Source organism: Cyanistes caeruleus, chromosome 11, assembly GCF_971803275.1.
Source record: "Cyanistes caeruleus chromosome 11, bCyaCae1.hap1.1, whole genome shotgun sequence".
NCBI classification, from domain to species: Eukaryota; Metazoa; Chordata; class Aves; order Passeriformes; family Paridae; genus Cyanistes; species Cyanistes caeruleus.
In genome coordinates, this window is record NC_141711.1 from 20,564,869 (window position 1) to 20,587,405 (window position 22,537).

At 44.3% G+C, this 22,537-nt stretch overlaps 1 protein-coding gene across 4 annotated transcripts; it reads right to left on the minus strand.

The window, feature by feature from the left end:
* Nucleotides 1-701: 701 nt before the first annotated feature.
* On the minus strand, nt 702-21,348 carry LOC111945893 (membrane-anchored junction protein-like). Of its 4 annotated transcripts, none has more exons than XM_086846349.1 (11): nt 17,920-21,348; nt 17,161-17,281; nt 16,825-16,870; nt 15,449-15,524; nt 13,575-13,700; nt 12,229-12,260; nt 11,344-11,453; nt 8,932-8,986; nt 6,077-6,149; nt 5,826-5,970; nt 702-5,053 (listed from the first exon to the last, which is right to left on the minus strand). In XM_086846349.1, exons 1-11 carry the CDS (start codon nt 17,993-17,995, stop codon nt 5,011-5,013), a joined length of 903 nt encoding a protein of 300 aa, XP_086702475.1. In that variant the 5' UTR covers nt 17,996-21,348; the 3' UTR covers nt 702-5,010. The 4 variants fall into 4 exon arrangements, with proteins under 4 accessions (XP_086702475.1, XP_086702472.1, XP_086702476.1 ...); XM_086846346.1 differs by having other exon boundaries at nt 17,916-18,197; XM_086846350.1 differs by lacking the exon at nt 17,920-21,348 and adding an exon at nt 17,406-17,516.
* Between the last annotated feature and the right edge of the window lie 1,189 nt (nt 21,349-22,537).

Below are 22,537 nucleotides of genomic sequence, written 5' to 3' on the forward strand. Positions count from 1 at the left end.
TCCATTGCATGCAGGAGCAGTCTCTCATGGCTGCAGCAGCACCTTGACAATGAGTGATGTGGGTGAACTGAGTCCTTTGCTGTACCCCCCTTTCAGGTGGGCGTGTCACTTGGCCATGTGCTGCATTCCTGACAGGAATGTCCCTTACTTGTGTCTGGTGTATCTGGAGCTGCATAGAACAGACATTGCCCCCTGCTCTGCGCTGCCAGGTGGGTTCACAACAACAACATGGCTGTTTTTCCCATGGGGCAGGCAAGCCCTGTTCCCACCATAAGCCTCATGCCTGGGCTCTCTGTGCCCCCAGGCTGTGCACTTGTCCCATGCCTCTGTCACCTCCCAACCATCCCACGGCTAGGCCACTCTGATGAGCCACAAGTGCATAAGCCAGTGATGTGGCAAACCTGCAGGAGAGCTGGGCCATGGCCTTGGAAAAATCTGAGGGGTAAGAGAGTGAAGGAGAAAAGTGTATGGTAATATCCCTTGACCCCTCAGCACTGCTGGTCTCATCCTGGGGAAGGGACTTCCCAGAGTTGAGGTGATGAGCACTTGTAGCCTGGACCACAGCTGTGGCGTCAGGGATGGTTGCAGGAACAGCTGGAGGAAGCAATCCTCCAGGAGCTCTTCTTGAGGTGCAAGAAGTGAAGGGACTAGATACCATAGGGTGGTGGTCCCCAATGTGACAAACAGGCCAGGAGACCAGCTCCTTTTAAAAAGGCCTTTATTAAGCAGGACAGCTCTGGGGCGGGGGCCCGAGGGGTCGCGCACACCGCCACTGCTCCCACTGGACACCGCAGAAGAGGAGGATCCGTGCAGCTCTGTCACTAGGGCAGAGCTGGGCCTTTCTTCCTCACGGGAGTCCCTGGGAAGACTCATTCTTTTGGGCTCGTAGTCTAGGCTGTCATCCCAGTCGAGTCTCCTCGAGGTTATGTCGGCCCCTGGAAAGAAGTCAGGGGACCCCTCTGGGTCTTCCTTGTTAGATGGTGCTGGTTCTATTCCTTCCCTTTTGCGTGGCTCGTTGTTTTGGGGTCTTTTCCAGTCTGGGTGCATCCCATAAGTCTCTGGTCTCTCTCGTTTGCATAAAAGTCAGTATGTCATCTTCCTCCTCAGGACGGTACAGCAACTCGGGAAAAGGATACAATGTTGCCATGTGGGAGTCTAGGAGCAGTGGGGGCAGTGCCTGGCTGAACACAGAACAAGAAACGCAGGGTACAGCAACTTGGGAGAGGGGGCAGGGCCTGGCTGAACAAGGAATAAAAATATGGGGTACAGCAATTTGCGACAGGGGTACAAGGGTAAGTAAACCTGGGACAGGGGTACAAGGTAAGTAAGAGGTTTACAAACAGCAACTGTAACATATTATTCTTAACACCCAAGAGGAAAGAGGCTGCAGGGCCTGGAAAGACCTGTTTCCCACTGACAGTCACTGGACTCCTGGAGCAGTGGCAGTTGGCTGGACAGGATCTTCAAGCTGGGATGGGGATGGGATCCCACCATCAAGCCCATTCCAGGGAGTTGCAGTGGATATTGCACCTTCCCCCTTTCCATGGAGCTCTATCCATGCCACGGGGCCTGGGAGTTGCCTCTCTGCTTCCCTGCACCTTTCAGTGTAGGGGAGCCTGAATTCTGCCCCAAATGTCCCCACAGGGAAGGGCCTGAGGATTGGCTGCAGCCTGGCAACTCGCCTTTCCTTCCCACCAGCTTTGGCGAGGAATCTGGTCCACCTCCCCAAGAGCCCTTTCTGCATGGAAACAGAAACTGTGGGAGCCTTCTCTCTGCTCTGTCCAAATTGGCAGCAGTGTCCAGTGCTGGAGGGACAATGGGGTGACCAGAGCCTGCCTCACCCTACAATGTCCTGCATCCACTACTCCTCCCTCACCTGCAGTTTCTCTCTCCCTTTCCTGGGGGTGAGGGCTTTGCTGAGGGCAAAGGCAGAGCTGAAACCACAGCCGAGGGGAAGTCTGAGGTGGGGTGCCCTGATAACAGTCACACTCAACAGGGGCAGAGGTATCCATGTTGCTATGTGACCCTTCCAAGCACAATTGGGAGTGTCACCATTTTTGGTGTCTCCAGCTGTAGGGGCACTGGCAAAGTCCATATGGAGCTGCTGCAGGCTGAGCTCCAGCACCACACGACACTGAGTCAGACATCAGGACAAAAGGACACCAAACCTTTTCCCTTCCATGTGAGACAAGGGAGTTAAAAATGTAGGGATTAATTTATTAGGAATAGTTAACTTGGAAATGTATATTACATTTAAAATGTATTTCGCCTGGTAGAGAAATGTATATAGTCTCTGTAACCTCTGCTATGCTTTCAACAGCGGATGAACATCTGCTAGCTGTGATAGCAAAACAGTGTGAAAGAATGCAGGACTTTTGTGACAGGGAGGAGTTTTAACCCAAACACAGGATGAGAGAAGGCAAGAATGCCAGGATACTGAGATAAAAGGGTTGGTCAGACACCAAAACTGGCCAGGACTAGTCCTGTGGCTTGGACCATGACCAGGGGGCCAGGGAGCATGCATAAAGAGGAAAGGTGAAAAGTTCAGATGCAAAGAAGAGCTTGGAAGCCTTCATCAGGAGACCACTGGTGACCCTCGAACGGGGGAAGCGCAGACAGGACTGGTGGCTAATTACCACACGAAGCGAGGCTAGGCAGGGCCAGGGAATGAAGATGCATTAGGCATATTGCACAGTCCTAGTTCACAGAGAATAAACAAGGAATGATTGCCACTTTCAGCACATACGACTCTGGGGTAAGATCCCACATATGCCCAGCTGCTGGATTTAATACTTATCTAATGCATAATTACAACTTTTACGAGTTGTGGAGTCTTCTGTGTATCACACAGAGCTGTCCCAGAGAGAAGTAGGGATGCTGTGGTGGCCTGGTGGGCCCAGAAATGACACCAGCTTCCCCAGCAGCATGACACAGGGGATGTCCAGCTATGCCACCACAAGGTCCACACCCCTCCCACTAGTCCTAGTCCCAGAGGAGAGTGTTTGGCTGTCAGGATGTCAAAGCACAGCCATGGGGCAGCCAGGGAGGGAAGAGACAAGGGGCCTTTTATCTCTGCAGTCCTCAAGTGAGGTGAACACTTGTCCCCATGGTCTCCCCTGAGACGACTGCTGGTCACTTCTTGCTGAGCAGCTGAGAGGCCATTCGCAGTCCCGTGCTGATTCATGTGACAAAACTCAAATAACATGCAGCCCCTGTAGGTCAAGATGAGGTCCAGTGTACACAATCCACTTAGATCTATTCTTACTTAATTTCTCCTTATTGCTGGAAATAATTACTAGATACAAAATTGCTAAATCCCACAAATTCCACAGGAACAAAGAAAAACTCAAAATAGAGGGGTACTCCCCCCTTTCAAGATGGAATCCCCCACAGGCAACCATGTTTAGGGAGACAAAGGGAAAATAGAATCAGCCTTCCTCCCTACTTATCTCTCCATCAGCAAAGGCAGCTGACACATTCTGAGAGGGGATACCCAGCAAACAGAACTCATGAAGTGATTTTGCCTTCATTGTGGCAGAGAAGCAGCTGGGCTGGGGTGACTTGGTGCCTTCTTGCCTCGGTTGGGCACTGCTGGCAAGCTATGGGCAACTCAGACTGGAGCAGGGCCACTGTTCTTTCTGGCATCGTGCTGCTGATGAGCACTCCTGGAATTTGCCTTATGGCAGCCCAAGATGCAAGAGATGAACAAAAGGGAGGGGGGAAAAAGAAAAACCAACAGAAAAACCCAAGGCAAAGATTCTGCTTTGAGCAAAGACCACAAGGCAAGAAGGGTCTGCCTGCAGGACCCCTGACTTTGAAAAGGAACTCCAGCAACCCCTGTCCCTCGCGTGTCCACTTCCAGCCATGGCACTGGATCTTAAAGAAACAGTAACAAGTTTGGGCAGGACAGATATGGACAACAACATCTTGGGTTAGCCAGGACACATGCTCATTTGAAACAGACCCATCTGGCCTCCTTCCTGCCATTTCCCAGGCTCAGCTTCCCCTCAGACTTCCCTTTCTCCTTACACTGCAAGTCACACTCAGTGCCACTGGCCAAGCACAGGGGTACAGGGTGTGTGCACAGAGTGGCCTCTTGCTTTGCCTGTGCTCCCACCTGGCTTCTCTGTGGACTGCAGTCCCTTCTGGGGTAGCCCTGGCTGGCAGGTGACCCCCCATCCTGCTGCCCTCTCCCTCAGGAGGACTGAGGAGAGAGTCACAAAGGCAAATGTGAGAAAACACTCATGGGCCAAGATACAGACAGTTTAACAAGGGAAAGAAACTCTCTCAGGCAACACCTCATCACATCACATCACACTGTGGCCAAGGCTGGCAGGGAACTCTGAAGGCCACTGGCCCCAAGCCCTTGCCAAGCAGAGTCACCTGCCCAGCCAGCTGCCCAGGGGCTGGCTCAAAGATGATAGATCATTTAAAAAACATCAGCATGGCGACAAAAAGCTGCCTGAGTGTGGCTTTGGCATGTCCGACATTTTCAATTCTAACCTCAATCCATTACATATTGAATGCGTAAATAATTATCCAAGTCATAGTGTAGTGGCAATATCTAATGCAAAATATTTATCCATCATTTTGACCTTTTTAATGCTGTGAAGCATAGTACTGGAATGCATCTAATACTAGAAACCTCTGCTTCTTCTTTGAGGGAAAGAGTATCTTCAGCATGGGTAAGTCTGATTAAAATAACACACAGTTCCAAGCTGATTCTAGTTTTATTAGAATACCACATAATGTAAAATTCACAATTTACGACACTTAAGGGTCAAAATCTTGCTCTATTCCAAAACCTCTATGATGTGAAGAAAAACCCAACAGGTTGTTCTAACCCAACATCTTCAGAATGTTACTTTGAAAACATTAGCAAAGTAGAATTTAATTTAAAGCATTTAAGAGCTGAGACATGCAATGTGAAAAGCTGAATTACAGAAGAAACATTGCAACCCAATATTCATACTACAAATCTACCTTTCCGCAACAATTAGTATTTCCAGGTCAGTTTTTTCCACCAAAAAGATGTTGTAGTGGTGAAAAGATGCTGGGGAAACAATAACAACAAAAAAAAAGCACATTAGACTTCTCTGAAAATCATGAAAAAGCTAATTTCTGTCCAACAGAAAGACACAATGCCAGTACAAAACAATACAAAGGGAAACTGAAAAAACAGAGGAAACAATAACTTGTGCACTAATGGTCTGGTCTCAGTCATTAAAGGAATGGCACACATTACAATTAACAAGGAGTTTTATTTTTTAAAACACTAACAAAAACCAGCAGCTGCCAATATCCAGCTGGTGCTGTGCAGTGATGGACAGCACTCACAGGATCCAGCCTCAGCAGCATGAAATAACTCCTTTAGGCAAACAGCAGGTGTCTGCACAGTGACACTGATTTCCATTTGAAATGGTGACTTTGGGAGTCAGAGTTACAAAGTCCAGATTTGCTCAGTGGCCAAATAAAGGTCACATGAAGCTTAATGGGGCTGAAGGTCCATCTGGGAAGACCCTTTTAGCTGGCACTTCTCAGCTGAGGAAAGCCACTTTGTATAAGGGCTGAGATGGAGATTCAGTGACTCTCTTATCAGGAGTTTTTCCTAAAGACAGTTCAGAAGAGGAACATTTAGTGGGAATGCTGCCCCTTAGCACAAGATAAAACAACATCCCTTTCTTTGCCTTGGGGGACTTTGGTTCCATCACAGAAAAGATGTCTCCATTCTTCAAAATGATGGAAAACAACCTGGCACTGCCAACCTTTGACATAGGCTTGGACAGCGCCAGGATTGCCTCTGCCCATCAGTGCAGGATTAGTACCTTCTCCAGAACTGTGAAAGACCTCTTCCCTCTGACTTTGTGCTTCCTTTCTTTCCTGTTTGCTCCATTTGCTGCAGCAGCTGCACTGCACCCTCAGCCTGACTGGCTACTCTTTTTTGTTCAGGGGCAAATTCCACAGGTTCCCCTGTAAGAAACAGCAGCAAGAACAAAACCACAACCTCACGCTCTACACACTTCCTGTGTACCCAGGGGAATGAAAACTCAGTGGAATCCAGGAATTCCTTACTCACAGCAACTCAGTTGGTCACAGTCTTTAGTAAGGGATGCTGGGTTAAACTCAAGCTCATTTACTTTGGAGGAATTCTAAAAGGAAAAGAAACCCAAGAACTGTTACATAATGCTAAATTCTATTGTACAGAAATTTTTGTTGGTTTGCTTCCTGAAAGTATTAAAAAGCAAGCTCTACACTCCTTGTTGTGTGGTTTCATTTGGGGATTTTTTTCTGCTATGATGAGGACTTTCTTCACTAAGGTATTTTTACACCTCCCTCATCAGGACATAACAAGATGTAATTCATTTAGAAGACTTTAGCATAGCACACAGTGAACTAATAGTAGCTATGGAATAAGCAGAGATTTCAAAAAACATGAAGAACTGTGGGAAATGCCAGTCCCTGGACAGTGCAGGCCCTTGGGCACTAGCCCTTCTAAGACATAGTCCTGGGATATAGACTTAACTCACAAGGGACAAAAATGAAAAGTGCCAGAAGCAAGAGGTGGGCCAGGGATACCCATTAGGTATCACTAATCAACACTGATCAACAACACAAAGTACTACAAAAAACCAAAATAAACATAAAAAAACACAACAAAATCAGCAGGTAAGCTTCTAAAAGAGAGTAAACCCTAAAACAATGACAGGTCCTGATGGTGTTTCCCTTGCACTAATCTCAGAACCATTTAGGTTGGAAAGCCCCGTAAGATTGATTGCTAACTGGGCACTGCAAAAGCCATCAATAAACCCTGTCCCCAAATGCCACACCTAAACTCAGGTTAACACAAAATTCCAAACCTCTGATGGCCTGAGATCTTTGCAGTTTAGTCTGAGAGCATTAATTAAGTTAGGAAAATTGTCTGGAATGACAGGCAGAGTGTCTCTTTCTTTCTTTGACTTTCACTGGTGCACTGTGTAAGTGAAAAGACACGCAGGTTTGACTACATTCATCCTGACCAGATGTCACCATCACAGGCCTGGGAGACATCTGGATGACAGCTGAAAATGCAATCCATTTAACAGTCATGTGCCTGTGGCACTTCTTTACTCCTCGTTCCAAATCCAACGTCCCACGTGTACTATGTAGACTGACTGACCTCCTGTTTAATGAGACCCTTCTCTTTTTGAGAAGCATTATAAAATACTGGGTGGATTTGAAACCAAAGCCATACACTGTTGAAAAAATGAGAAAGAGTGTTGGAAGAATGACCAGAAAAGCTCTGATAAAGTACAGGAGCTACTGACATGTTTTTATCTTAAACCTAATCTTTCTTCTCATCCTGAATTGAAAGGAAAAAAACCCAACAAAACCAAATGGAAAGCATGTCACACAAATATTTGGCTTTCATCTTCTAAGAATGCATGTTAGGAAGAGGACTTCTGCCCATGATTTCAACAGCACTAGTGACACCTGATCTGCTGTTCATCAACAGAACAGTGTCCAGACATCCCTCTCAGTGTAACAGTGCCTTCACTAGTGCAATTTTGAGGACAAGTAGTGATGCCACAAGCAGCTGCTCCAGAAAAGGTTCTTCTCACCTGAGTTGGTATCTGCTGAGTTGATTTTTACATCACAGTTCCCGTTTACCCAGAAAGTGCTCAAGACATGTCCTCCCACATTAGTTAACACAAGAGGAACTTGCAGTGATCTCTGCCACCTGTAGTATGTTTCTCAGGGTCCAAGCTGCTAACCTGGAGCTCCAGCTTTCAAGGACTCTAATGTCTTGAAAACTGTACAAAAACTAGAGGAATTCTGGAGACACTGATTATAGCAAAGTGGGGAATAAAAAAGCATCATTCAGAAAACGATCCTTATCTCACCAACAGTGTTTTGAGTACTTGAAGAAAAGCCAGAGAAGGCATGTGTAGACACCTGTCACTAATACTGCAAAGGTAAGCAGAGTGGGGGGAAAAAAGGGATACAAGTTTTACAGACAAATAAACCTGCTTGTTTTAGAGAAGTTATTCTTTACTGAATGTTCCCAAGGAGTTACCAGGCAGTCTTCTCCTGTCTTGCAAATCCAACAGACCTGTCAAAAAACCCTGCTCTGAAAGAAAGTTTTGGGCTTCCTTTGTGGGCAAACCCAAGAGAAATGTGTTTGCCTCCTTGGAAATAAAACACTTCCAAAGAGTTAGAGAGGGGGGGGAAAAGCCAGAAAGGTGATAGTGTGGTAGGGATTTGAATTGAATTTAGAATGGGTATCCAGAAAATAGATGAAGTGTATTTGGGAGGATGTGCAACAGCCAGGAGGACACGGGCATTGGGGTATGCCTAAGAGCAGCTCTGTCTGAGCAACCTTGGAGCCTGTGGGCTACAAGAGAAAGAATCTTCTCCTCCTAACAAGGTCTTTGGAGAACAGTGGCTTTAGAGACCAACAGCCAATCCCTCTGGAACAATCCTGTCATGAATCTGCCTTCTGATGCCATAGTGAGAAAAGGCATGGCAGTGTTTCAGCCACAGGGTGATGCCTGCATGGCCATCAGCAGAGAGAGGTGGGGAGTGGCACATGGTCACAGCGAAGCCAAGGTAAAGATGCCAGCACCTACTGTTGGCCCTTTGTGGAATCCTCCATAAAGGGGCATGTGAGATGACAGAGGACTGGAGTCCTGGAGAAAAGGCAGGGCATCCCTCAGGCTCACCTCTCAGAGGCTGAGCTTACCCCCAAGCTTGTAGCTTGACAGTCAGAAAAGCTTGTGTCATCTAAAAAAAAACATAATTCATCCCTTTGCAGTCTGGAGAGGAGTAAAAATTTATTAGGGTGATGCAGGGAAAAAGGAGACTAATTACCTGCAGGCATTTTTATGTTTGCCACTGTAAGGGTCCAGGACTAAATAGGTGCTGTTGTCTCTTTCTGAATATTCTGTAGCTTACCTTTTCAAATCCATGCTCTGCTTTACTCATCTGGTGAAGACACTCTGCTCCAGTTCTAAAGATAAGCAAATAAAAACTGAGTTTACAGTAAGTCACAAGAAGGAATCAGCTACTCCAAGTACATCACTAGAAACCAGGACTATAGTAAGACTCTACTCAACAAGATAGATACCCTTAATCTGTATTTGTACTCATGTTTCAAACCCTTCCTTAAAAATGAAAATATGCACTCATTTTGCTTTTCTATGACAAACAAGCAGTTAAAAAGTGTTAAATGAAAAGGGGGATGAGCAGATAGCTGAGAGAGCTTGTGAATCTTACAAGGTTACCAGAGCAGATAGCAAAGAACCACAGAAAGATCTTGCAAGGCTTGGTTGTGGGGCATTAAAATGACAGAGGAAACTCCATATGGAGAAGTACAAAGAGATGCATGTGCAGAAAAACCATCCCGGCTTCACTTGAGGTGATCAGAATCACTGGCAGTGTCACTTGGAAATTCTGATTTCTCAATGCTCAGTAGCACCCCAAGAAAACCCAACCCCCCCAAGAGAACTTAGGAGCAAAAGAGCTTGTCCAGAAAGAAGACAGAGAGCTGGTCTCACTACAGCAGACACACTCCTTCCTGGGGCAGGGAAGATGCTCAGCCTGAATGAGCTCTCCAGTATAACAGTGTAACTGGAAAAAAATGACAGAAGGCTTGAAGCTAATGCTCACAAATTTGATTTTGAATTCAAGCATACACTTAGGAATTATGGATTGTTCTAATCATACCTGCTGAGGCAAGATACAGGACCTACAGAGAACTGCTAGACTGGATCATGAAATAGTCTTTTTTCACCTTGTATTTTATTAACCTACAACTTGATTGTCTTTGGCTAAAAGAAATAAAAGCATTCTGAATCCTGGGCTCATTCTTCCCTCATATCCAACAGTTGTACTGCGAGTAGAAACAAGCCAGGGGGATGGGGGAGGGATTAAAGGACTACATTTGCATGAGCAGGAGAAGAACTGGCTTCAAACTTTGTTAATATCCCTGCATGAAACACATCTGGGAATTGGGAAGGATATAAGGCAACAAGGTAGATGATTGCCTATAGTCTGTACATGGGAGGGGAAAGGTGTGTGTAAACACTTCTGACCATGGATTGATCCACGACTGTTTGACACATACTTGTGAGGATCCAATACAGGTATACATTTTCTTCTTTTAAAAAAAATAAAAGAAGCCTGCCAGCCTGAAAATAACACTGGATCTCTGAGAGGTAGTCAAGAACTAAGCCCAAGGTTAGCCAAAAGCCAGTTCTGTACCCCCACACTGAAGGTGTCCAACAACACCCTGAGCTGAATTAGGCAGAGCTCTGCCAAATCACTGTCCTCAAGCAGTGATCTCTGCCCTCTGCTCAAGGCTGCTGAGGCACCTCTGTCCCAGTCTGGAGCAGAAACCCCAGTACATGACTGGGACTCACCGGGGTAAACTGAGGCTTTGAGAGATGAGGCTGTTTAGCCTGGAGAAGGCTTAGGTGGGATCTTACCAATGTACACCTGATAGGAGGGAATGAAGAACAGAGAGCCAGGCTCTCTTCAACCCTCTTGTCTTCTGGCAGGACAAGAGGAAAAAGGCACAGACTGCAAAACATGGAATTAAATTTGAACACAAGAAAAACCTTTTTGACTAGAGAACTGTGGTCATACACTGCAAGTGGCTCTCTACAGTTGTGGTGGTTCCACCCTCAGAGTCTACTCAAGACCTGAGGGAAATTGCTTTGGGTGACCCTGCTTGAGCAGGAGGGCTTGAACTCGATGGTATCAAAGGACCTGTCCAACCTCAACCATTCTGTAAAATCCAAAGCTAGAGATCTACTTGGGAATCACCATGAGAAGTATAGCTACAGAAGAAACACATGGTGAAGTTGTGGGAGAATACTCCTGTGTACACACAACATATGCAATTTCTTGAGACTTTAAAGCAGTTGGAAAAGAGCAAATTCCAAGGTGTTTTGCCATCAGCCTTGAGCCAAGAGGGCAGAATTCATCAGCTGGCTCAATGGAGCAGGCTCGGAGGCAGGTGGAAAACTTGTTCCAGTTCTTCCCCTGCTGTCCTAAACTCAGGTGTGCAAGTCAGTGCACTGTTCTGTCTGGCTGCTGAGCTATCACCTCACTGTGACTCAAAAGGTGATGTGAACACAGAGGAATTAAACAGGCAGAGCTTTGGTGAATGGTATGGGAACTTGGAAAGTACAGGACCACTTTCTTCCCAATATAAGCAACAATGCTTAGATTGTGTTACCCAAGGAAGAAAAGGAAGAAGAAAAATGGGGCAAAGGATTGCACAGAAATGAAACATGAAGAAGGTACAAGGGACATTAAAAATATTAATATGTGTCCTGGGAGACTCTTTTGGAGTCAACTGACCTGTCCATACATGATTGTGGGCATGAGATATCATCTCTGACTTCCACTCTTCTCCTCTTCACTGCTTCTTTCGTTGCAGTACTTTCTGACACTTCGTTTCTTCTCCTGACCTTCAAAACATTGCAAACTGGGTATTGATAACAATTGATTTTGACTTTTCTATTTTAGAACAAAATTCATAGTTAATGTACATTCATATTTTGCAAAAATTGTTCCTGCTTATACACTGAAAACCAAAAAAGAATTCAGGACTGAAGAAGCAAGCACTGGCAGGTCAGCCAGACAATTATGCTCAACTGTTTTAAACAAAGTATTTCTTTCTAGGATATTTTATTTCCTCCATTTTCAGAGGACTGCCAAGGAATGTAAGTAGCAGGAATGCAGAGGTAGAAAAAAAAATCCGTAGGGGAATCTGGACACTTCTTTGGGGAAATTTGGATTTGAATTATTCTTCTTTAATTCACTTCAGACACTTACCTATATTGAAAATAAACCTACCCTGAGCTCTCATTACACAAAACCTCCTCAAATAAGCATAACTTTGCTGTTTAAAACACAGTACCTGGGGAACTAAATTGTTCAGCAATATCAACCTCACAGATTCTTCCAGTGAGAAAAGACTGGACAGCTCACTCAGGCTGGCAGGAAATCCGGGGAACTCAAGGCAGCAGGCTCTTAGGTCCTGATACAAGACTGCTTTCGAGGCCCAGCAGAACTACCACAAGAACTTCTCTCCCTTGGATGGTTCCAGGTGAGAATTTGGTGCCACTTTACACTGACTGACTAACTCCTAGTGGTAGGAGAACTCTAGCATTGCCTAAAGGCATATATTCTGCTTCTCAAGAATACTTAGAACAACAAAAGAAAACCAGATGCACAACTTACAAGCTTATCACTGCCCTTTTTTACTCCTTTACCTGCAAGAGAGGTATAAAACTTGGTGAGTATTTAGACTGGACTTTAACCAACTGAAAAATACATTTTTGCACTGCAGTTCCTCTTCCAGGAGCAAGATAAACTACTGGACCTGCACAAGATACACTGAAATTGAAAATGTTCAAATACAGCTCTTCCTGAACCAGAATTCCTGGCTATGAACACCAGATATCAATGGGATGTGACAATTGCTTGTCTTCAAGAAGTCAAAGGTGTCTTCAGAAGACAAGGGCCTGAAGAACAGTTAGCATCTCACTGTGCTTTGGGCACCAGATGGAAGATGCAAGGACATCTGGAACACAGCCCCTAGAGAATACTGGCCAGCTGTAGGATGTATGGGGTTCACATGTATTTCCCTGAAAACAAATCCCCACCAACAGAAATTTGAAACATTAAGTCTGAAAGGAACAGAGCCTTATACTGATCCTAATTTTAGAATAGTAATGCACTACAACTATCTGGATAGGGCAATTAAATACTGGAACAGGTGTAGAGGGAAGTTAGTGAACTCTCCATGGCTAGAAGCTTTTACATCCAAACATGGGATGTTTGATAGTCTAAGAAATTATTAGTTTCTTAGACTTCTTCTTTCTCTTGGTCATTTTATAAAGATCACATTATCAGCTAAGCAGTCATTAAAAAAAAAAAAAAAACCAGTAACTTTTTTCAGAGCTTGATAATCAGAACAGGAAATATTAAGAATACTCAGTTTTCACAAAAGAAGTTTAAATGTAGAGTCCCACAGAGGCCTTAGTTGCAGCCTGAGGTTGTTCAGAGAATTCACAGAAAACCTGGAAAACGAGACACTGTTGAGGGGAAAATGTTTGCTAATTATATAAAAGAGGCTATTACCATGATTACTATCATTATTTTTTTAGAGAAATCCATTCTTTCTTTAGTAAAATAGCAACAAAGAGTGTGATGTTCTCTGTCAACAAACATAGTAAAGCACAAGGAAGAAAAAGGTGTCCCATATACATGCATGTGCTGGCTCCAGCCCAATGACTGACATTAAAAATGAATGTTGGGAGCCAATGGGCACTGCTTCATAAAAATACCAACTAAAGAGTCAGCCGTGGTTGGAAAGACAACAGGAAATTCAGGGAATTTTAGAAAAGCAATATGAGACAACAAAGAACACCCTGTTATGCTCTATTTCAGACTCATGGTACAGTTATCCCACATGCAGTTTTGCTTTCTCTGATTCAGATACAGTAGGAGAAGGAAAAGAGAAAAGCAAGACATAGATCGTAGATGTTTCCCAAAATTACCCAAACACAATCACAGTGACTTACCACAAGATATACTTTGCTGAAATGAGTTCAATTCTAGGTACAACGTACAAATGTAGGGATAAGGCACAAGATGGACATTCTCATGTTTGAATTTCATCTTTGATACTCGCTCCCATTTACTCAAATCTGAGAAGAATGGTAAGACTTAAAAACACAACACTAACATTTCAAAGGAATACGAGTCCTGAAGATATCTCCTAAAGCTTCAAAAGACACAGCACACTGCACATGTGCACAAAGGAGCAAATACAACCTGCTACTATGAACTTGTGTAACGCACTACAGGAAACACTTATCCAGGTTTACTTATCCACACTGCCCCATCAGTCACCTGTATTAAGAGTGTTCTGTTCCCTTAACTGTGTCTGCCTTTAGTATTGGCACCCTCCTGCAAAAAACCATGCCAGGCTCTTCTAAACCTATGAATAAAAAAAACCCCTCAGCAGTCTTCCTAATTAAAAAGGAATTATTTTAAAATTTTATTTAAAAATTTTATTTAAAAATTGAAAAAGATTTGGATTCATAGAAGCAGCATCATTACTTCACAGTTCAAAACAGGAGGAAAAAGATAATTTACATGACAGCCACCACAGTTATAGCCTTTCCTTCATGTGAGTGCAGGTCTGACATCCAGGAGCTTCTGCTTGGAAGAACAACTGGTGCTGGACATGTCTCTTCACACACCTCTGATCTCAGGGAGAAAAAGGTGAAATGTATACTGTCAGTCCACATTTGCTAGCAGAAACTAACATCCCAGGGACAGACGATGATGAAACATTGATACAATCAGTTCCTTTAAGGACTGAAATTGCCTGGGTTTTGGCTTGAAGGACTCATAGCTGGTGATTAACAAAGAGTCACTCTACAGAGAGGAGCCCGACACACCAACTGAAAGACAACTCCTCATGCCAGGCCTCTGAGCTCACAGTTCTCTTCCAGGCCCAGTGCTGCCTGAGCATGTGGATGGACTTACAAGCTCTAGAAATACAAGTTTGTGAACCAAACACTCCTCAACACACAGGCAGAACTGGCTGAGCTTAGAGAAGCAAACCAATAATGGCTGGGTTGGCTGCCTCCTGTATAATGATGCTCTTGGCTACATTATCTTCCTGCCTCTAACAGGAATAGGTTGCTGTCGTATGTACCTGCTTCAAACAGAGAAAGAGGATGGCCTCATTCCTGTCTGCTATTAGGAGGCATAATGCAGTCTTCAAAGACAGGAGGGGAATGCCTTGGAGCTCTTCATGACTCCTGGGCACTCAGAATCACAGGAGGTGATGCCAGATCTGATCCAAAAGCTGACACACCTTTAAGATAGAAAATGCTAACATTTAACTGAATTACTTTTCTCTTCAACAAAAGCCTCAGGAGAGTAACTTCTTAACCCATTACACAACAGCAACTACAACAGAAATATGAAGTCATCTCTTTTTTCAAATTACTGCTGTTTTAAATGAACAATCTGCAGAATATGTAGCAGACACAACTAAATTCTGTCCAGTTGCACAAGCCAGAAGACAAAAATGAAGGCCAGTCCGTGCATTCTGATGAAAAAACACCTAGAAAGCAGAGGAGCCTGCAGTACAGCTGCTAGCTAGAATAATCCAATCTCAAATGCCACAGCACTTCTGTATCAAAAGTGAAATCCCAGGAAACCACACTCCTCAAAAGCTGTGCATGCCAATATTCATGTATAGTATCAGCTTCTCTATGACCATGCTGTGCAACTGCACAGAGCTTTTACAGCACTGTCTGTGGACAGCAGCCCAATGCCTCTGCAAACTTTAGGGAAGATGGAAAAGATCTGCTGACTGGTCCCAAAGGAGACAAGATACAAGTCATTGAATCTTCTACGAGTAGGGAAGAAAGGATACATGGAAAGACAGTGAAGTGGTCTGTAGAAAATGGATGTAAATCATCAAGATTTCCAAGGATTACTCGAAAAACTTCCTGGAGAGGCCAAAAAAATAAACAAAGGAAAAATATTAAAAACATCGTCACAATTCCACTGTCAAGTACACTCTCAAGGCTTGGGGAAAAAATTAACATTACATTACAGTTTCTGTGAATTATGGAAGACCAGGCTTGAATTATGGAAGACCAGGTTCTATATACTCTGCTTTTCCTTCTCCCCTTCTCCTCCCCACTCCCTCCTGCCATTTTAGAGTGCACTGCACTGACAGACTCATAGAAATTTAGGTGAATGAGTATCTTAATCTAGAATTAATATAGAAGAATTACTATGGAAAAATGAGGAAAATTATATTTAAGAAGCTTTAAATTTAAGGAGTGTCATTTCATTTTTCCAGCAAAACACACATAGCATTTACCTACTCTTCTTTCTCTGAATATTGACTCAAATCAGTTACAAGGGAACTGCAGTTAAGCCCCAACAAGCTCCTCCTCTACAAACACAAAACTTTTTCTTGTAATACCTTTTAATATTTTCAAAAGTGAAAAAAAAAAATGTAATTCTTCCTATCAATTAAAATCAGCACATTTTCTTCAGTAAGGTTTTTAATGCTATTACTATATTCTGAATATCTTTAGAAATCAATAGGAAGGAACATTTTTAAGCAGGCAATATATTTGTCTCAATTTCTTAGTAATGGCAGAGTCCTTCTTATGTCTCAGGAAGAAGATAATAACACAACTCATCAATTGTGACCATCAATTTGTGTCCAAAATTTGGACACAAAGCAATGGCATCCTTAAAAGAACACCCATGGGTTCCACAGCTGCAAGGAAAACACATGCAATTTAGCATTAGATTAGCCTCCATCAAGCCAGCCCACCAGTATTGCCACAGCTCCTGAAAAACCAAGGGGTATTAACAGCCAGTCAAGCCTGACAACTTGAAATTGATGGTCAGTTTTGAGGTGGAGACTAAAATCCTGAGAAAGAGCTCCTGCAAGAATCACTCTGAAGAGGAATCAGATAGAAACTGTCACTAACTCAACAGGAAATGTTGAAACATGGAAACAGCGGTTTCCATTTGTCCAATTTTAAGAGTCAGTAGCTTCTTTGGAATATTTCAAACAAAAGCATGACTCTTCTACACTAAATTTTGTCTGTTGAGGAATATTTTTCATTAATGTAATTTTTTTTTTTCCCACACTCAGACTCTCTAGGAAGTTCCCCATTATTCACACCTGAAATGCTGCATTTGACAAAATACTGTCAGTGCCATAACAAGCATTTGTTCACCTAACACCCATCTGAGGTCCTATGGACCTGTCTCAGCTCCTACCTCTGACTCCTTGGCAGCACTTTCAGTGAGACTGAGACTGGGAGAACTGTGAAACAAAGAGAGAGCTGGAACCATCCCAGTCAAAATGCAACAAAGCTACATTTCATGTAAGAGTTTAAACAGCAACAAAACATAATTCCCACTGAACAGGAAAAAATACTTAACAGGCAGATTAATTCCTCATTTATTACTCTTAAAAAAACATCCCTTATTCCAAGGATTGCTCTGTGCAAACTTTCTACCCACTTGTATTCTGTGTTTTAAGGTCTTGTATTAACTCACTACCACATGCAGTCAACAGACAGCAGGCTGACTTCTTGGCTTTAACACACGTACCTGTTGAAGTTGCCATACCGGATTTTAAACTTGTACACATGCCTGCCAGCATGAAGAAACCTTGTTTCTGGCAATGGATAGGTGAATGGTTTCAACGACATCTCTCTCCCCGAACGCCAGACTAGCAAAGCAGGAGAGTCAAAGGTTAAGTCCTAACCCCCCTCACCACATCTCGTTCTGTCATACGAAAAGATTACATGCAGGTTTTTTTCTCCAGGGGACATCAGCAGAGAGAACTCTCCTACCAGTCAGCAAAAGGCTGATCGGAGTGTCCGTTTCAATAGCGCCTATTTTTGAGCAGGATCCGAGGACAGACCTAGAGCAGACGGTCACCCCGTCTTCAGCTGTGCTGCCCTGCACCTGTTTCTGCCGAGGTCCCTGGAGCTTTAGTGGCCTCCCGCCCCGGGGCCGGCAACCCCCAGCCCCCTCCGCAGAGCCTCATGGGGCCCGCGACCCCCTGAGGGGGAGCCCCGGCTGCCGCGGATCCGGGAATCCCCGCGAGTCCGGCCCGCAAGAGCTCGTTGCTCCCCGCCCCCCCCGCACGTCCCCGCTGCCCCTCAGCCGCCGCCGCCGGCACCAGCGGCGAGCAGTGCCCGGCTGCCCCCGAGATGGGGCGGAGAGCCCAGGCCCGCTGGAGCAAGGCCGGGCCCCGTTGCGGACGCCGGCCCAGCGTCTGCCCTGCCAGACGCGAGATGGCGCCGCCTTCCCAGAGTCGGGGGCGGCCTGAAAGGTCTCCGGACAACTCCGGCGCCTACCGACCCCCCTCAGCTCCGCGTCCACCGGGCCGGGGCTGCCGACTGAGCGGAGCCGAGTGGCGCTCAGCCGAGCCCAGCATAACCGAGCCGAATGGAGCCGAAGCAAGGCGAGCCCAGCCCAATGGAGCCGAACCGAGCCGAACTGAGCCGAAGCAAGGCGAGCCCAGCCCAATGGAGCCGAACCGAGCCGAACGGAGCCGAAGCAAGGCGAGCCCAGCCCAATGGAGCCGAACCGAGCCGAATGGAGCCGAACCGAGCCGAATAGAGCCCAAGCAAGGCTAGCCCAGTCCAATGGAGCCGAACCGAGCCGAATGGAGCCGAAACAAGACGAGCCCAGCCGAATGGAGCCGAACCGAGCCGAAGCAAGGCGAGCCCAGCCGAGCCCAGCCGAGCCCCGATGCAGGTAGCGAGGAGGGACGTGGCCCAGAGCGGGTCCGCAGCTCTCCAGCCCCTTTCCTCTGAGGGGTAGCGGAGCAGGACGTGGTGGTGGCGGATGCTGGAGCTGGGCGGGCTTGGGCTGCTGAGGTGGCATCTCAGATGAGACAGAGGCTCCAGCAGGCACTAGACCTGCCACGAGAGGGGCTGGGGGTCGATCCTTAGCCACCACAGCACGTCTTTCTTTTCCTTTTCTGACTCACACAGCTCCTCTTCTGCTGCAGCCCCTGTTGTCCTCCCTTTATGTAACTGGAACATTTTATATACTACATCTTTTTAAGAAAGACTGGAATTGAAAGATCTTCCCTCTTCCCACGGTGTTAATACCCAGGGACTTACACAGCGTCCCTCGCCATCCACTCAGTGGGATGATCTCAAGTGCAGTTCCTATAAGCAGCTGCACGATGCAGCCCCTCAGCATTGGTAAAGACATGATGTAGAGAATAATTCAGCAGCTGCAGAACAGTTCGATTTTCACTGGCTTTTGGTTTTAAGAAAAGGAAAATAAGCTTAGGGAGTCAGGAAGTGAATTGACACATGAATTTCATGCACAAGCAGGAAATCGATAACTACGGGGAAATGATGTTCAAGCAAGCAGATAACGCAGTGGAAAACAAGCTTCACTAACAAAGCTAAACCCACCCTTCTGGGTGCATCTCAGCAACAAGGGCTATGTCCTGCTTGAGCTGCTCTTCAATAGCAAATGGGCAGCTCTAAGTTGGTTTTACAGTAGGATAGCACCCTCAGGAATCCTACTGCACTACTGCCAGATAAAGTGACCTCAAAAGCTGGAATCCAATTTATTTTTTTTTTTTTTAAATTGTCTTAGCACTACTGTGCTTCCTGATACCCTCTGGTCATTCCTGGAACACTGTATGCACCTCCCCATCTTTAATGTATGCCTGTCTTTCCAACATTTTCATGTCCAAGATCAATATATTTTATACACTACGTTCTTGTGCTCAATATTCCATTGATATGAATAAATGAGGAAAAAACCTGGTTCCATTCCCCTTCTCTAAGAAAATTATTATATGGTTTCTTTCAGCTGTACTCTAAAGAACTGAGATATGTGCCATGCAAAACTATTCAAATTAATGCCTAAGATGTTTAGGCACTTAGGAATTTTATTCCATTTTGTGTTTCAAAACAATTCCAGTAAACAAATATTTTTGGTAATAAAATAATAATCCAGTAATAAAGTATTTTTGGTTTATATAAAACACATGGTAAGCTCTTAAGGTGAGTTTTGGGCACAGGAAGTTGTCTGAGATTGACTTTTTGTGACAGCGACATGGCAATACTCTCTGGTGAGCAATTCCAGTATCTCCCAGTCCTGGCTGCTTCTGAAGAGATCTGTGCCAAGGCAGGGGAAGGTACTTAGGCATTCTGAATATTTCTTTGTATATGCTCTGAAAAATGTCATTTGAACATAATATGTGGGAAACAGTAAAGGTAAGAGGACTTTCAGAAGCTGTGAAAATAGGCCTCAGAAGAGAAAAAGCACAGAACTTAGAGCTAGCTGCAGCTGCAAAGCCTAAAAGTAAAGAAGGTACAATATGCAAGGACATGAAACAATAGTTGAGTTGTTAGGCTTGGCTAAGCTGGACCTTAAGACTGCAGAAAAACATGCTTACAAAATAGTAGAAGGTTTAAAGCTTAGTAATAGAATATAACAAACTGTTAATAGAAAGCAAACAAGCATTGTTTGGAGGTGTACATGTGCTTTTAATGTTTGGCTAGAACAACTGTCTGTAAGCTTTAGCAATATGCTATTGCCTGCAAAACTTATAAAATGTTCTGTAACAAAGAGATTTTGGAGCTGCTTGTGGTAGACGTGAGCTTGTGCCATCTCCTGTGTCTGTAGCTGAGACTGGTGCCTGAAATAAAAGCTTCAGCCGGTGGTCCCATCCCGTTTGTGAGAAAATTACCCTCCAACAGTAATACTTGAAAAACAGTGAAAATGGCCAATGTGATAATTTAACAGTGTGACTGTATTTTTAATTTAAAAAAAAAAAAGTTGTTTTCCAGTACTTTTTAAGGGATTATTATGAATATCCTCTAGACAGGTGGTAACGTCTTGCTCTGCCTTGGTAAGAAAACCCAGTGTTCTTCAGTCAGTTTAGCTTTTGTGGGCCTACTGTGTTAGAAAAAGAATTTGTTTCTTTTCAATGCTTGTTAGACCACCCAAATTTTTTTTTTCATTCTCTTGCTGTTATATACCTAGATGTGACTTGTTTGAATGTGTTACCAACAAGTTTTCAGGTTTATCTTTCTGCAGGATTACTATGGAGGAAAAAAGCCTCAGATGGGAAATGCTTGAAGATCTACCAAAAACATTTCAACACTGTGCAGGAATGCTCAGACAGAAACTACTGTTGTACCAAAGATAGGCACGTGTTTACTATAATTTGTCTCTGAGAGGTAAATTCATTCAGGTAAGGCTTTTAATTTCTTATGTATGTAATTTTTCAGTATGTAGCTGAAAAGACCAAGAATTTTGTCATTGTCTTAATCCATATCATAAACCAGAATCAAAATACTGAAATAAATGCAGCAGACTAGACACAGCTATTTGGAAGAAGTTAGAAGTGAAACCAGACCTTTGCATATATTTGTTCTTGTACTATAGACACTCTAGAAACTGGATACATTAAAATTATATTTTAGCAACAGTAGAGTATGGTAATTTGCTGTATTCACAGAACACATAACAGCAATTACCTAATAGATTTTCAATACATTTTAGTATTTGATAAAGTTCTGTGTTATGTATGCAAGAATATAATTTTTAATGTTAATGCCATTGTCGTGGTTTTAAAGCAGTAACTAAACAATTACTAGAAAACTTACTTATTTCTTGCTGTGAGATGTGGATTAGAACAAAAGCAAAACAGGGGTAACACTTAAAAGGAATAAAGAAAGTTTATTAACAAAAGTACAAGAATAAAAAAACTAAAATAAAACTTCCAGAAAACTCCTTTTTTTCTCCCACTACCCAACCATTCCCTTGTTTACATGACAACATAGAGACAAAAAACTTTGGAACTTTGGTGTTTAAACAGTCCCCAATTCCTGCTAGAATCTTTTCATCAGTCTCTGTAGAGAAACAGAAGTCTTCTTCTGCTAATCTATGGAGTTTCTCACGAGAAAACTATTTCTGTTATAGTTTTCTATTTCTCTGATGCCAGCTGCCCGAAATCTGTCATCAGATTTTCTCCTCCCATTTCACATCACTCTGAGGTGTGTATGGGTCCATGAGTCTAGGGATGTCATTTTTAAGGATGAGTTATTCAAAGGCAAAAGTTCTCTTCATCTGTTTCTGTGAGCCTCCCTGGAAACAGAAGTTTTTTCTTTGCCTCAAGCAGCCTGTGATAGATTGGCATTTAAGAAAACAAAGAGAAACACCTAAGGAAGTTAAAACCGCTGGAGGCTGGTGGGAGTTTGTCTCCTAGCCAACAGCTGGCCATTTCTAAGAATTGACAGCAGTTTTAACCATTGAAAAGTGAGATCAACCTGTGAACACCACCTTAAGACCTAAGCCTGGGAATTTCTTTGTTTCCTGGCTGTGAAAGGTAACAGAGCTCCAGCTGGCTTCCCGTCCCCGGCCCAGCCCATGCGGCCCGGGCAGGGGCTGGGCTGGGCCCAGCGGCTCCAGGCCGGGAGATGGGGCCTGCGGGGCTTGCCCTGGGCTCTGGCCGGGCCAGGCCGGTCCCTGGCTCGGCTGTAGTTTTTGCTGTGACTGAATTCACCACAGACTGCTGAGTAAAGAGAGAGAAAGCTCTTGACCTGTGGCGGGCTGAGACAGTGACCACACTCTCCAGAGCAGCCATGAAGAATCTTCCATTGCAGACAGCTCCAGCCGCTGCTCCGGCAGAGATCACAGAACCATCTACAAAGCCTGGGCAAGATTTTAACCTTTTCATTACCCAGATGAGACTTGCAGATTAATCCTTTTACCCAGAGAGAGAAAAAGAGAGTAATCAACATGTAAAGAGACTTTATAAACTATAAGAGACAGTAAAGAAAAGAATTAAGCTTCAGAAAAGGTAGAGAATAAGGAGATGCTTTAATTAAGCTGAAATATTTTTCTGTTAAACCTATGGAGATGGACAATAGTGTCCTGAAAAAAACTCCTTTAATTCATGACAGAGTATATTGGGAGGAATAGAGTGTTCAAAGTGTGG

Coding starts and splice junctions, on each gene's coding strand:
- LOC111945893 (XM_086846349.1), bottom strand. CDS start 17,995: ATGCTGGGCTCGGCTGAGCGCCACTCGGCTCCGCTCAGTCGGCAGCCC. Junction 11,454..12,228: donor AAAAGGGCAGTGATAAGCTT/GTAAGTTGTGCA, acceptor AATGTTTTGAAG/GTCAGGAGAAGAAACGAAGT. Junction 5,971..6,076: donor CTGTGACCAACTGAGTTGCT/GTGAGTAAGGAA, acceptor TGTTTCTTACAG/GGGAACCTGTGGAATTTGCC.